Source organism: Nothobranchius furzeri, chromosome 8 (assembly GCF_043380555.1).
Source record: "Nothobranchius furzeri strain GRZ-AD chromosome 8, NfurGRZ-RIMD1, whole genome shotgun sequence".
In the NCBI taxonomy this organism is placed as follows: Eukaryota; Metazoa; Chordata; class Actinopteri; order Cyprinodontiformes; family Nothobranchiidae; genus Nothobranchius; species Nothobranchius furzeri.
Window position 1 is genome coordinate 53,329,338 of NC_091748.1, and position 16,797 is coordinate 53,346,134.

The 16,797-nt window shown below is 41.8% G+C and overlaps 1 protein-coding gene across 2 annotated transcripts in view; it reads left to right on the plus strand.

Annotated features, from left to right (window-relative positions):
- Positions 1-15,882, plus strand: part of sema6bb (sema domain, transmembrane domain (TM), and cytoplasmic domain, (semaphorin) 6Bb) — a 249,276-nt gene extending 233,394 nt beyond the window's left edge. For both annotated transcript variants that reach the window (XM_015971501.3, XM_015971502.3), the window contains exon 17: positions 14,786-15,882. In XM_015971501.3, the coding sequence (XP_015826987.1) occupies positions 14,786-15,690 (905 nt within the window). In that variant the 3' untranslated portion in view covers positions 15,691-15,882. The remainder of the gene's footprint in view (positions 1-14,785) is intronic.
- Positions 15,883-16,797: the final 915 nt, after the last annotated feature.

The following is a 16,797-nucleotide window of genomic DNA, read 5'->3' on the forward strand; positions in this document are numbered from 1 at the left end:
TGCCCTCATGTGTCACGTCTGCGTCTTCCTCGTGTGTCTTCTGGTTTTCCCCATTTGCCCCTAGATCTCCAGCCCTCTAGGTTTCTCAAGTCATTTGCTTTAGTTACAGCCTTTCATGATTTAGTATGTTATTTCCCATCAGTGATTATTATTTTTCTCCCCCCTCCCTTTGAATTGTAGTTATGTTTCCTGCTCTTTTGTATTAGGTTTTATTCTTAGGTCATGTTAGTTTCTCCCCTGATTAGTCATTGCCTTCACCTGGTCCTCCTCCCACACCCCACACACCTGCAGCTCATCTCCCTCTCATCCTCCCTGTGTATTTAAGCCCTGTCTTGTCTCAGTGTCTTGTCGGTCCATTGTTTGTATTCTGTCTGCATTTGTTCGTGCTCTTTATGAGCGTTTTGTCTCGTCCCCAGACTTTGTGCTCTAGGTGAGCTTCTGTTTCAACGTCTTTGGTCTTCGTGCTCTTTGAGTGCTTTGGGTGTCCTGTGCTCCATGACTTTGGACTTTAGGCTCGTTGCCTTGGATTTATTTTTGTTCATCCTCTAATAAAAGGATTTTTTCCTTATATCTACTCCTGCCTCGTGTCCTCCTGGGTATCTTCATATTTGGGTCCTAAACATACCTGAAACGTGACAGAATGCCAGCTAAATAATAGTGGTGTGCATCTCTACCTGCCTCACGATTCGATCCGATTCCGATTATCTGCCTAACGATTCGATTTGAGTCTGATATGCATCACGATTCTTCACAGAAAATTTTTCATTACTTAATAAAAGCAGTAGAATAATTTTCAATTTCTTTTTGATTTCGAAATCCCTGAAAAACAGAACATTCATCTATTCACTATAGTGAGCAATAATGTTTAAAGTGTGCTGCCTATAATTACTTAAATAATTCAAGAAATAATGTTTTCGGTAGAGCAGCTTTAAGATAGAATATTACTGAACTCAAAAATAGTAAACAAATACTGTGTTAAGTGATTCTTTCACATCCAGGATCCCAAAACAGAAATTAGCCCAGACATCCGATTTAAATGTAACGGGTACACCTTTGATTACTGGTTGGCCCTGTATCCCTGTCCAATTGCTTCTAGGACAACGCAGTGCGCATGTCATTGCAACTCTGCCCCCAGAAGTAATACCTCAAAATTTTATTGTCCTCGCATAGACATAGACATAGACCAGGGGTCGGCAACCTGTTCCCATCAAAGAGCCATTATTACCCATTTCCCACAGTAAAGAAAACACCGCAGCAGCCGCGGCGTTGTGGGCGGGGCCTACCTTCAGACAGCAGAGCGCTGCTCACAACAGGTGACAGCAGCCAGTACCGGTCGTTCGTGTACGTCAAAGTTATCTTTCATAAGAAGATAATCAATAAAACGATTTATATAAAGTGGATCCAGAAGTTGTAGCCCGTCTCTGCCTACAATATTTTGATATTTTTCACCCTGTTGGTGGTTTTACTGAGCAGGTGTCACGTTTGTCATACGTTTCTTTTAAAACATGTTTAGACTGTTCAGAATACAAATCCAGGCTCTGTCACGTTTGATTGTTGTAATTAAACTTTGTAGGTGGGGGAGGTCAGAAAAGGATCCGATCAATTTGTTTTTCCCTCATTTACAACGACGGAGATAACGGTGCAGTGCGCCTGGCTCTGGTGTTAATCAAGTTAAATTATATCTATTTTCACAAGAAAACAAAACAGTTAAAAGCAGGGCTTGTGTTGTGTTGACCGGATAGTTCCTGTTTTTGACTATTTATTTTGACGGAGACAGAAAAGAACCCGACGCATGCAGACGAACTGACACTTAATTCATTTCGCGCAGATGTAGCTAAATCACTTAAGAAAAGATTCCCATCTGAGCTGGACACTGAGCTCAGCGCAGCTCGCTATCAGCGCGTACGTACGGCGCACAGTGAGCTGAAGATGTGGAGAGGGGCTTGGAGCACGTCGCAGAACCAGGGCGCATGCAGGAAGATTCCTCTGACTGAAGCGAGACTTGTCACTTAGAAAATGTTCCCTGATTATGAAACTTTGGCTGAATAGCGCTTGTTCCTGTCTCCAATGTGGCGACACATCCAGGAGCTGAGGAGAATCCCAGAATCTCACATCCTCGTCAGCTCAGAACACGCATATGATTACGCACAAGCGTGACGCGTCTACCCGGTCTCACAGTAGACCGGGTTGGAACTGTTCAGGTTTACGCAGACAATCTTTACATTTAGAATTGGCATACAGATGTAAAATTAATGCAGTAAAATATAAAGCATTTTATTTAAATATCCATTCATTATTTTACAAGCACAGAGAGCCGCATCAGATGGATGGAAGAGCCGCATGCTGCTCCAGAGCCGCGGTTGCCGACCCCCCGACATAGACATAGGGAGAGAATCTCATTCTGTCACGTTGCTGCTTCGATGCGGAATCATGCAAGGCTGAATCGCGCTGCATCTTAGAATCGATCATTTTTCCCACCTCTACTAAATAAAATCATTTTTCACATTTAAAGCCTGGAGATAAAGGAGTATTAGGTGAGATTTAAAACGGTGGAGCGAGGTGGTCTGACTGACCTACAGAGGCAGAGCATTCCTTAAGCCTGATTTATGCTTCTCTGTCTGCGTCGGTGCGGAGACACGCAACGCCATTATCTGTCCTTGCGTAGGGCTCCGGCAGGCACGCAAGTAAGTACGGAGTCTAGCCCACTTTTTTAAACATCCGTCGAACGAGACGGAATACGCTAGCTTGTGATTGGTCAGGACGCCGCTGTTGTTTACAGCACCACCATTGCAAAGAGAGCTGAGGATAACTAGCGGCAGACACGGAGAAGCTTGAAGAATACCTCGCGAAAAAACTAAAAATATGAACGTTTAATTCTCCCATGACTGGAGGAGTGAAAAGATGCGCAGCAAGCGTTTTATTTGTGGACGGAAGTGAGAGAAAACGTGGGTTTAGAGGTGGGGAGCGCATGAAGCGGTGGGAGAATGAGAGACAAATATGTCTGTGTTAAAAGTCTCTTATATACACAAAAAACACAATAAACACACTATCTTGGACCGATACATGACAGGATACCACAGAACAGCGCTACGCCCTCTGTTGTCCTGCTGGGCAATTGCTTTGCAACACTCTCCAGGAGACAGAGAAGTAAAAGAGCAAAACGCTTCCGTCAATCCGTGCGTGTCTGTCCCTTGCGGAGCTGACGGAGAAGCATAAACCAGGCTTTAGTTTGGGGCCTACAACTACAATGGCCCTCTCCCCCTTACTTATGGGCCATTCCCATCTGTACCGGGTCGGCCCGGGCCGGGTAGCCCCAGTCGGCCCCAGCCTGGCCCGGTTGTTTCCACACATCCTTGTCTTAAGCCCATGTGGGCTGATTCTACCCACCAATCAGAGGCTTGCTCTAATGGAAGGTGTGAATTTGCTGTCAGCAGTGGGTGTGTTGGCCCTGGTCGGCCTGAAGCAGACCCCCTCGAGAAGAGGGCTGAGAATGAGCCTTGGTTGGCCCGGAAAAATACCAGGCCACCCAGATATGTAAACAACCTACGCTACCCGGCCCGGGCCGACCCGGTACAGATGGGAATGGCCTATTACACGCCACACTTTTAGCACCCTTAGCAGCAAATGATGCACAGATCTCGGGGGCGAGAAAGTGTGTAGGGCTGAAGAATGTCTGAGAGGTGAGATGGGGCTAAGGAGTTAATAGCTTTAAAAACAAATAAAAAGGAGTTTAAAACCTGATGCTCTCTTCAGCAGTGTGGTGCAGTGAGCTGCTTCTGCCTGAAACGTTGGCCAGTTTGTATCAACCCATGGACTATAATGGCTTCTACTTTGAATCAGCAACCTTCCGCTGCCGATCCACGCCGCTGATGTCTCCAGTGTGGGCCCGGCTTTAGCAGAATGTTTCATTAACCACTGGACATATTTTAGTGAAACGTTCTTCTTCATTTGTTGCTGATCTGCAACTGATTTTGGGTAATGTGCCATTCTTCAAATAATTTTACCCGTTAGAACCCAAACCCTTTTGAATTAGAAAACAGAATAAATACATCAAAATGTAGAAAAAAATGTAAATAAAATAAAGAAGTTTATTAATTTTCAATATTTGTATGGATAGAATGTGGGTTTTCATACTTGAATAGTTGACTCAAGAAGCAATTTTGCAGATGTTTGAAATGGGTCGTGACACCAGTGTCACCACGGGTCCTTAAGGGTTATGCATTTTATTTAGATTTAGATGCATCCCTAGATAAGGTCATCGTGGATTCTAGGTTGAAAATAATACTCCTTTAGTTCATCTCATTGTCTTTTTTAATTGATATCTGTGTACAAATGTGTTATTTAGTCCAGCTGTGTTTGGGGGAGAGGGCAGAAACAAATTGTCATTGTCATGAAATAGTCACAGTCACAATACTTTTCTGTTATTTCCCTCGCTCAGTGGTTTTATTAAAGGGGAGGAAGGTTAGCTGATAAAATGTACGCAGAGAAAAACAAAAATCACTATCCGATGAGCAACAAAAGCATCACTTTGATTCTGTGAGAATAACCCTTCTTTAGAAAATTTCTCACTTTCATTTAAAAGTGTTGAGGTTATTATTCCAATCATGCTGCCACTCTTGGTATCAAAGGAGCGGTGGGCACAAGAGAGATATCGAAGGGGGATTATTGGCTAACAAGAGGATCAGAAGCGAGGAAGGACAGCACAATGTGAGGAGGAACTTAATTGAATACCAAAGAAGAAAAAACTACACACACTCTTCTTTGTGCTTTAAATTTGACAGTTACCTTTTGCAAACATCCCCACTTTAATCATCTCCTACCCTCGTTTATTGCCTCAGCTCTTCTTTTCTTTATCTCTATCCTTCTCTTGTACTCTCAACTCCTTTGTGTCTCCTACTTTGTCTCCTTTCCTACACATTCCCGTCCTCGTTGCACCGTAATTGGAGCTGGAAGCCTTGAGACAAGCAGCTCAGTGTTAGTCGAGCTGACAGCCAGCCTGTTGGCATCTATTAAGCTTTATTAAGTGAGCAGAATCTGGGAAGAGGAAAGGAGCTGAAGGGAGGGCAGAGTGCACAAGCAGCTGCTTTTCTTGTCACCCTTGGTAGGATGCAGGAAAACATGGCACAAAAACACACATAACCAGAAACTCTATCTAGCCAGCTTTTCACTCTTATCTTAATCCCCCTTTCCACCAGTTTAAGACTCTATCTAGATGTTGGGAATCCAAGAAAGACATAAGTATGGGATAAAACAAATTGGCAAAAAAATTCTCAACTTTCAAGTGAAAGAGCTAAGAAACCACATTTAATCTGACTCCATTCTGCAGAGAAAATGTCAGAACGAGCAGCCACATGGTACTAACACACAAATCTGCCTGGACCACTGCCTCTGCCATAATATGACAGCAGCATTATTGCACCATGCAGGATTTAATCTAAAGTGCCACAGTGCAACCTTGAACCACAGCAGAGATAAATGTCAGAGAGCAACCTTTGCAATCGAGTTCAGCGAGAACATTTCCAGATGTGGTGCGTGTGAAACCAAAGGTTTGTGGTTTATACATATCTCACATTTGTTCTGTGGTTGCAGCTCTTCATTTTGGTGTACAAAGTGAGCAAGGTTGCGGTCAATCACATTGTCCAACCTGTGTGTGTGTGTGCTATTTGTGTGGACACACTTTTCACCTTCAAATGTTTTTTCCAAGCACATCTGTGGCCCTGAAACCACCAGTTTTACTAAGAAGGGCAACTTGAATAATCATTCCTTTTTAGACTAGCTTACTGAAAGCAAAATATGGGAATTGCTCAAACAAAAGTCTGACCTTTGTGCAAAGACCTTAAACAATACTTTCATAAATTATCTTGCAAAAATCCATTGATGTGGAACTGTGGACCAGACCTTCACCCCTGCGAAGCTTCATGGGGGTTTGGTTGTCCAGTTCACATGTGTTTGTTAGACATAGGGAGAGCTCAGGACCTGGTTTGCCCCAAGGCATTCTGTAGAGGGTGCTGTGGGAGAAAATGTTGCAGGGGTCACTTCTGGTTCAAGCTTCTCCATCAGCTCTGCAATGGACAGACACGCACGGATTGACGGAAGCGTTTTGCTCTCGTACTTCTCCGTCTCTTGGAGTGTTGCAAAGCAACAGAGGGCGTAGCGCTGTTCTGTGGTATCCTGTCATGTATCGGTCCAAGATAGTGTGTTTATATTGTTTTTTTGTATATAAGAGACTTTTTAACAGACAAATTTGTCTCTCATTCTCCTCCACCTCTGTATGCGCTCGCCACCTCTAAACCCACGTTTCCTGTCATTTCCGTCCACAAATAAAACACTTGCTGCGCATCTTTTCACTCCTCCAGTCACGGGGAATTAAACGTTCATGTTTTTAGAGTTTTTTCGCGAGGTATCCTTCAAGGTTCTCCGTGTCTGCTGCTAATTATCCTCGGCTCTCTTAATGTTTTTGAGGGCGCAATGGCGGCGGTGTAGACGACAGCGGCGTCCTGACCAATCACAAGCTTGCGTAATCCGTCTCATTCGACGGATGTTTAAAAAAGTGGGCTCGACTCTGTAGGTACTTGCGTGCCTGCCGGAGCCCTACGCAAGGATGGATAATGGCGTTTCATGTCCCCGCACTGACGCAGACGGAGAAGTATGAATCAGCTTTTAGGTCTCTGTTTATACAACCAATGCCAGAGCTGCAGCCCCATTCTTGACACAAAGTCGAGCTTGTTCCCAGAGTGTGTTGGACACTGCCAGTGTTGTCCTTGTCCCTGATCCTGATGTTCATGGATGGGAGCTCAAGGCATGATAATGGAGAGGATGGTGTCTGGTTTTGGAGTCTCAGGGTCTCATTTTTGTTTTCTTTACATGGGATGCAATTTTGTTGGTGCCTTCTGAGGCCGAAGCAGCATGGATGAGAGTCAGCTCTGCCAAGTTTGATACTACGCAGTAAAATCCCAAGTGTTAAATGAGCAGTGTTAAACTCTATCGTTACTGGAAAACAAGATGAACGCCTCTCTACAGGGCCTCGGCTCTCATTGTTCACTTTAAAAACCCGTTCAAAGGATTTGATTTGTTTGTGAACATGACATCGCTAGCCTGCAGTCATGTGTTGTGTGAAGCACAAGCTAGCTTGTGTTTATCCGAGTGCTTGCTAGCTGTTAGCTTCCTGGACTGGCAGCTGCAACGAAATCAACACTGTTAAAAGTTGAAACGATTTTATTTTTTCATGGAGTTGATTTAGAAAAATACTTTAAAAATAGCAGTGTCATACTAAAACAACACTTTGAGTGTTACTTGTCTTTTTGGGCTTTCTAGATCTTTTCTCTCCATAACCTGACTGGATGATTAGATGTGTGAAGAACAGACCAAAGTAAAAATCAGCTGTTATGAGACGTGTGATCAGAGCAAGTTTCACTAGTAAGCAAGTTTAATCACCCAGTTGAACTAAGTTAATTTCTTATGTAATATGTTACAAACATTTAAAATAGTGATGCACCGATATGAAATTTTTGGGCTGATATTGATATCCAATATTAATACTACTTTTATGGCCAATAACCGATATTTGCAGATACCGATAAACTGACATTATTGCTTCTAGAATCAGCAAATTTTGTATGGATTGAAAATTATTAAAGCTGAATTTACATTATTATGTACACACACCACACACATTTATGCTTCCGAGATGATTATAATCACTGTCACATGACTAAACAAATACACATCACCCCCTCACCCTATGAAACATTAATAAATGGAAACAAGATGGAAAAATATTGGTTGTTAATATTAGCCTGGTTGTATTTATCAGACCAATACCGAATATGTTAAAAAATGACTCACAGCGGCCAATATTGATGCCGATATATTGTGCACCCCTAATTTAAAATGCTATTTCTTCAGTCATGTACCAGGACTTACATCCAGAGAGAGAGAAAAACCCTCAAATTTAAACAAAGTCAGTGCTCAACAGCAGTGAAAACCCTATTTTAAAAGAAATGAGGGTCAAGAGGGTCATGGCTTTGAACAAAAGACAAACTTAAAAACTCATTTTGCCTAAATTACCCCTAATACTTGATAGGAAAAACAGGGAAAAAATTCTTGTAATGTGATTAATAGGTTTGTATTTGTGTATCACTGAGCTTTTTGACTGGAGATGAAGGGCTAATTAGCGTTGAGAAGGATATTGATTCACCGGCACAGCCAGCAGATTAACAGCAGATCTCAGTCAATATAAACGGGAAACTAGTTGAGAGTATGGATGCGCATCGAGGATCCTTCGTCTGAGATGTAATTACAGGTGACAGGAGATGAGGAATGGCTTAATAAATGTCCACTCGATTTTTTAGTGAGCAGTTATGTTTTAAAGCTTCTGCTGTAAAGAAATGCAACTCAATAGTTATGTGACAGATTAAAAACAAAATGAAGACAAGCTTAAGTTTAGATAGAAAACTTTTACTTTTTAAGCAGCGCCAATCATTACTTTTGTCACTTTTAATTTACTTGTGAGCAACTACGGATGGGCCCTCGTGTAAATATCTATGTTCTCTATGTGAGTTGAATATTGATGTGCCAGATGTGTTTGTTAAAAAAAAAGACTTCTGCTGTTGAAAAGCGAAGCCATTAGAGCCTTGTTGTTTTTTTCATCGCTAGAGTCAGCATGCACGAAACGTGGGCTTGAAAGTCAACAGGCAGCGTTTCCTTTGCACAAATATCAAGAGTGATAAGTTGTTAATTTATGCTGCATGCAGGAAAATCTAAAATTACCCATTCCTTTTCTGAAAGCTTGGATACATAACCTGACATAATCAAGAAGAAGAAGAAATATTGAAATTTGAGCAGCTATATCTCCCGTCCCTGCTCTCCTTCAAGAAGAGATGAAAGCCACCCCTCATGCAGTGCAGGAGCGCTCAAGTATTCTTGTAGGACAAGTAATGTGTTTGAAATGTTCCTGCTCAGATACGCCTGATTCTAACTGCTGAATAATCTCCTCAGCCTTCTTAAGGTTCTAGACAGGGATGCAATGATACCACTTTTTTCCAAACCAATACAATACCGATACTTGGATCTGAGTACTCACCGATACAGATTACCGATACTTCTACCACACAAAAAAATGCTATGAATTGGAATACAGGTTTTATTTTCTTCTCTGCTTTCAACAGGAAAAGACTCTGGGGTAGATCAAAAGTAAAATATATGAATAGAAATGATCACTAAACTAAAATATTAGGTGAACAAAAATGACAAGTTACAGTCAAGCCACTTTCAAGCAACTGCATTGGTATCGGTTCCTGGTATTGGTTAACTTTTATCGGTGCATCCCTAGTTCTAGGAGCTGCTAAACACACTTTCAAGTGAGAAACATCAAAAACTGAAAGGAAGCGGGCACTCGTGATGGTAGCACACCCTTGCTAATGCTACAACAGGCTAAAACAATAGTCTGGTGTAGCATACGTTTGAACGCTACACAAATCACTTAGCTCCAAGTCACAAACAATACATTTGTCTTCATTCCCCATCTTCCTCTTCCACAGTTAGCCTGAAGTTTACAGCCCAACATCAATTTATGCAGGTTGTGTTAGCATTCAAGCTAGGTGGGTGTGCATCAGGGTGTTACCAGTGCATTCTGGGAACCAGAGAACATTCTCGTTGATTGACAGCTCCCTCTTGTGAACACAGCTCTATTTGGCAACGCTCTAGAATTGTGTAAATTATTTGTTTTGCTGAAGAGGCCAGGGGACCCAGATAGCAAGCTTACATTGAAACAGTAATGATTTTCCATCTGAATCATCAGAATGGTTGACATTAAAATCTCGATGCAAACTAGATGTTGAATCAATGTTGCAAAACCAATGAATCCTGACAGAAACAGTATGATATTGTAATAGTTTCTTTCAATTGAAAAATAAATGAAAATGCATTGATCTGTCATTGTGTTAAATTTCTATATTGTTTTAAGATTTAGGTTAATTGAAATACAATTGTAAAGGCATTGGTCTACAGTTAACAAATATAAGTTGTTTCAATATTAAATTTAGGTGCATTATGAAGTTGATTTAATGTTTTAATGTAGACAATGCAATGTGGATTCTACATTGTTGCAGTGTAAGCGTGCTATCTGAGGAGGAGCTTGGGTGAAATGTAAATAGTGAAAGTTTACCTATTTTTATCGTAGAACAGGTGAAATAGTTATTTTTGAGTTTCTTTAAAAATTTGAAACTATGCACCCCAGCTTTAACCACTTTTCCTCAGTATAGGACCGGAGGTGGCTGGCGCCTACTAGGGATGGAGAAATTCGCCGATCTGAACCGGTGGTTGGTTCATTGCGTTAGCGATGCGACTGCACCAGTAGCTTCAGGTTGCATCGGTAATAACTGACGGCTATATCCCAATGTATCTTTCCATGCATGTCTCTCGTTGGTAAAAACAATGATTATATTGATTACTTCATAGTTTACCTGCTCTGTCTTTGTTTTTGAGGCACATTTAATGCATCATCGATCTCTTAGCAGAATTCTAAATCACATGCATTTGTTTTCATGTTGAATTTATTGATTATTCGAAAAAAAATAGAGGATCTAATACATCCTTACCGAAGAGGGAAAAACATTGTGATGTTTAAAAACCCAGATGTGGACTTCAAAATTCTTTTTAAGGTGCTGAATCATTTCAGATCTTATTATCAATTGTATCCAATCGAAAATCCTTAATAAATCATGAGCAGGGATGAACCTTATGGAATCTAATTGGCAGATTGTTTCACTGTAACGTATCGTATTGCTGGGAGTGTATCGAGATACGAATCAAATCGGCCTCACTGTTGGAGATTCACATCCCTAGTGCCTTTACTCAAGCTGTCATTGGGTGAAAGGCAGGGGACACCCTCAGGCCTCAGGAACAGATCTCTTGTTTAGGGTTGCCAATCAACCCAACATGTGTTTTTAGTTGATGGGTACCAACTGCACCACCATGCAACCTATTTAATATGATTTACTTTTGTTCTGAGTGACTTTTGCTGTCTTTATGTCCAGCATTCACGTTACTTCAGACCTCTAAATCAGACGCCTATAAGCACAGAAGGCCCATTTCTATTGTGGTGAAATGTGAACGGAAACAAACTATTGGTCCATAAATACATTTTTTATTTATTTTCCTATAATTACTTTCAGGATAATTTATTCTTCATGGCTTTGTTCCAAACAAATATATCATTTATCATTTCTTAGATCTTTTTAGTGTTGTGCAATTGAAAGTTAGTTTTGAATCTTTGCCTTTTCTGATGTTTGCTCTTTTAACAAGACAAACTGTAGATCTTTTTGTTTATAGCTTTTCATCTTTCTGTTTTTCTTAGTTATTGTCATGGTCTGTGTCTGCATCTTTCCCCATGTGTCTCCTGATGTCCTACATCCCACTTTAGATTCCTCTTTTGTGTGTCTTAGCGCCCTCATGTGTCCTTTGTCTGCGTCTTATTTATGTGCCTTCTGTTTGTAGCCTTTCAGGTCATCCCCAGCCCCTCCAGTTGTAGCTCCAGCCTCTTTGTCCCCAGCTCGGTGTGTGTGCCATTCCCCAGCTTAGTGTGTGTGTGTGTGTGTGTGTGTGTGTGTGTGTGTGTGTGTGTGTGTGTGTGTGTGTGTGTGTGTGTGTGTGTGTGTGTGTGTGTGTGTGTGTGTGTGTGTGTGTGTGTGTGTTGGTCCTTCTCCAGCTGTGTGTGTGTGTGTGTGGGTGTGGGTGTGTGTGGGTGTTCTTCTTCAGTCAGGTCCAGTGTACTCCCCTGCTCCTTCCTGCTCCTCCTCCCTGATTAGTTATTGCCTTCACCTGGTTCTCTCCCCACACACCTGCAGCTCATCTGCCTCCCATTATGCCCCAGTCTATAAAGCCCTGTCTGTTTCTCATTGTCTTGTCGGTAGAATTTATTTATTTATTTATTTTTTATTATTTTATTTTATTTTTTACGCTCTTACTCCGACTCACACTCCAGCACAGTAGGTGGCGTAAATGCACCTAGCAGTTAGATGCCACCCACCAATAAACACGAAGAAGAAGAAGATTGTCTTGTCGGTTCATTGTTGTTTGTCAGCGTGATTTATTCTGTGAATCTGCCCGTTCCTCTGGTGTTTTTGGATCTCCTGATCATTTCCTGATTTTGGGATTTTGGCTCCCTGCCTTTTGGATTCATTTTTATTTTTGGACTCATCCTACAATAAAAGGATTTTCTTTATATCAACTCCTGCCTCGTGTCATCCTGTGTATCTGCATTTTGGGTTCAAACAGTCCTCTCAACGTGACAGTTATTAGCTGAAGGGGTTTAGGACTTCCTCCGCTTGCAGGATGCAGCTGCGTTTGGTGATGCTGAGCAGGACTACTGTACATGTGTGTTGCAACTTGCTCTGGTAATTACAGTAAATTACTGGAGGAAAAGGTTTCTTGAAATAGCTTTTTTTCTTATCAGTCTGTTCTTACACCTGCTGTATGTTTTTCATTACAGGTTTTGCTCCTTAGTCACTACTGAGTTTGTGCTGAGGAAATAAAGTATTATCATTAACTCTCAGTTCCCTGTTTGTGCATAATAAACATTTAATATCACCTCTGGTGCAAAACTAAAGTCTCTAATAGAGTTTAATTTGCTATCCCTCAGTTTAATGCCAATGTGTAGGGTAACCCTTTTCTAAACAAAGCCAGATTAATTACCCATGTTGCTGTCTCATATGGAGGATCTTCACCACAACCAGCTCTCTTTGTCCACATTAAAAACACTTTGTCATATGTTAATTTTTGTACTGTTTTCCTGCTGATGTGTTCTTCCTCCTGTTTGTTTCCTTTATTCTCTCATGCACAGCTTGTAAGTGAGTAAAGAGACCCCTCTTCTGATATCCATTTATTTTCTGTAAAAAAGGATTTATTTATCTTCCTGTCCTTGTGGAGACACTGTTGGTGCTGAAATTTAACAACCATTATTACTGTTTGTTTAAGGCCCCAAATACTCAAGTTTGCTTTGGGCGACCCTGTCTTTTTCTTTCTCTGTCTTTAGTAATATTCTCCTTTTTCCTTCATCCTCCTTTCCTCCAATTGTGCTTCCCTTGGCACTGTTTCACTGCATTCACTGCTGTTGGTCCCAGGAGCTCCCACAGACCAAAACTACTTATCCTCTGGCGCTTTTCTAATTGATCCACAGCAGCTAGTGCTGTCATCATATTTTCAATAATTCATCCCTTTTCCACAAGAATGGAAGTGATTAAATGTACTTAGTCAAAATATGGTACAGGTTCATATTTTATTTGGAGACAAGGTGCACTTTATCTGGAAACGCAGCGATGCATTCATCCATTCAGCGCGTTGACTTTTAGACAGAACAAGTACATGTTCATTTGAATTAGCTAAAAGGAAAAACATTTCAAGTAATTTGCAAAAAATCACAATCTTAAAACTTCATAATTTTGGTTACTATAAAAGCAAACTCTGAAAAATACAGTTTAGTGACGTATTTGAAAGGTAACAATTGTTAAATACTGCATTTCTGATTGTATTCCAAAACGTCAAACGTTCAGACCTGTTGTTAAATTCCTATAATTCTTCATTTTTTTCATTAATTTATTTTTTTGCAGTTTTCTTCTAATTGTCACAATGTTAAAATATTCTTCTAATGTTAAAATTTTCATCTTGTTACTGAGCACTTTCATCAGTCATTTTGTTTTCTATTAGCAGAATTCATATTGAACCCATGAAACCCCATATCATCATTCTCCCCCCTCTGTGCTTCGATAAACACATAATAAATAACAAACATCTGAACAAACAGATGTGTGTAAATCAAACCTTCTAACTTGTTAACAGTTTTTCCCCAACCTTCAGAAAAAAGTACTTTTCCATTTAGTTTTTCTATTAGATTATCTTGGTTGTTGACATTAATGTTGTGCAGTGTCCTTCACACCGCTGGAGCTCTCGCCATGAAATCTGATTTCTGCTGAGTTTGAGACACAAGTCTCATTTTTCAAAGACAGAATCTGAAAGTGATGCTTTTGTTCATGCAATCATTTTATTGTAATGACCTCCTCCGCTTTGATAAATTACATTAAAGCTCCTTAAACACAGTCTGATCGCAGCTTTGAACAGCTTTTCATGTCTTCACTGTCTGTCTTTTATTCTTAAACACTTTAAAAATATTTAAAATGTCATTTTCTCATATGGATAAAGAATGGACAGCTAGAGCTAAAGACGATCTGAAGTTTACAATTCTTTTTTTAATAACTTTTTAGTTTCCCCTCCAGAGAAATTGTTTGTATTTTTATGAAATTATATTTAATCTGTTTAGAAATCATTTAGATGTAATGCAGTTACTGAGATCTCATGTGGTTTTCAGTAATTTCATTTAATTTCTTAGCGATATTGCACAAGTATTTGTCCTCACCTCTGTTTACTGTAACTGGAGGAGAATTTTATGGCCTGAAAACATTTGGTTATTACTCACCATTAACGCTATACTTGGCTTCCCTCCCTGTAAAGCTAATGTTGTGAAACATGTTATGGTTGAGAGCGATTCTCTATCAGGAAGACAGTTGTTACAGCCATTAAAATCACCCTCCACTTAATGTAATGAAGCCAATTAACCAGAGCTACCTTGGCTGGAACGCTTGCTCCCACCCACCGAGAGCTCAGAGAAAAGAAGTCATTTAGTTTGGCCGTTGGTGAACTCCCACATGCCTGACGCAGGAAACATTTATACCATTAAGGTTGCAGCAGTTAACTGATGACCTTCTCTCTGTGTGATTGTATCTCTACGCAGGAATGCTGTTCCAGGAGAGTTTTATCAAGGAGCCGGATGGTCTGGTGTCGGTAAACCTGCTGGTGGTGTCTGCGGTTTCGGCCTTCTCCACGGGAGCCATCCTCTCTGGTCTCACTGTCTGCTGGATCATGAGTCATCGGCACCGTCACTCCCGAGGGTCTGGAGCCAACGGCAGCCGACGCAAAAACGACAAAGAGCAAAATATGCTGGGGCAGGGTCGTAGCGGGTCAGTTATGAGCGTGACAAGAACCAGCGGTGGCGAGAGACGCCGATCACAGGCTGATAACCTGTTTGTGATGCCCAACGGATGGCCTAAAGGAGAGATGGACCCAGGCTTACTGCCAACTCCTGAACAGACCCCTCTGCAGCAAAAACGAGTGATGCGACTCCCAGATGCCGACTGGGACCAGAGCCAGACCTTCCTCACCTCTGTAGGGACTCCCTGCCCCAACAATGCCGTCATCTACTTGAGCTCTAAGTTTCTGCATGGAGGAGGAGGTGGAGGTATAGTCCGAATAGAGGACCCAGGGGAAGTGGTGCTTCCCCCTCACACAGATCGCCAGCGTTACCTGATTCTTGCCGCCCAAAGGGGGGAGCATGGTGGCAACCGTCCCACCGGCAGCTTGAGGAACTCTGCTGGGGAGTACATCTACCCCGCCACACCACAGGATTCGCCGGATCGTCGCAGGGTGGTTTCTGCTCCCACTCCACACATGGACTACGGGGAGCCTCGCTGGAGTCACGAGGCGCTCAACTACAACAGCAACAATGGCATTCCCTATCACTCTCAGCGCCAAGGCCTCATCAGGCCCGACATGCACGGGCCGCGGGGGCTGGGGGGGCTGGCTGAGTTTAGCCACCTTCTGGGGAAGAACATGGGAGAGCACACCCCCAGTGGCCAGTGAAATGATGTAGGTGAGCTCTCTCTCTGAAAACTCATTCCCACCAACAGAAAACTCTGCAGACTCACTGTCCTGGTCCACATGTCCACACCTTCTGTCCTCTCTCACTGTCATTTAACGTTCTGACGTCATTCAGTTTATTGAAGAGAGAGACGAAAAGGGGAAAAAATACATTGAAAAGAGAAAATTGTCCAAAATGAGGCGTTTCTGTTCATAATCTGCAGAGTGTCCCCTACTGTCCTTTCAGTGGTGCCTCTCACAGCTCACCACAGGACAAGAAACGAGTTCAGGAGAGGGGTTGCAACAAAAGACCAAATCTTCTAAAGACAGTTTGAAGATTTTTCGGAATAAAAAGACACCTTTGCTTGCAGCGCCAAATGTGAAAAAGCCTCACTCCACTTGTTTTGACATGATGGATCTCCTGTGGGAGTGAAATTCTGTTTGCCGTTTTCTTTTCAGACAACAATGTGCTTTATCTTGGATTTCAAATGAGACAAAACTGTTGTAGCTGCGCCAGAAGGCAATGACTCTCTAAAAAACAAAAAAATGGATTAAAAAAATCATGCAGTATGTAAGTGTGTGGCCACAACAACCCCAACCAGCGTCCTGTGTTAACTGTGAAGTATGGCTATGTAATGAAGTTGGTGAAAACATTGTTCATAGAGATTTTATTGTGTCTACTTGAAACTTTTGTGTGTTTACCAATCAAAAGTGTGAAAGGTCGACCAGTTAGGGCTCAGGCTTAATTTGTATAAAGCCACAATGAAGTACAAGAAAGCAATAATTAGCAAAAATCAAATGACAATGAAGAAAAAGCCAATTTAATTTAATATTTTTGTAAAACTAATCTTTACAGCAACGGCGACTGAAGCTTATGGACGATAGGTAGACAGGTTTTTAGGAAAAGGACGGCATGTCCCTCACTGCCTCTCTGTATGCCTGGGTCTGACTGACCTGACCCTGAGGCCTCCCTGGGCTCAGCAGCGCTTTAGAAAACGGGAACGTGACCTCTGGCTGTCTGGCGATCTGACCGTGGCTGTGAGGCTCAGCCACTTGGGAGCTCCATTCAGTCTCCTCTGCCCGACACTGAACCTCTTTGTGCCCCAGACG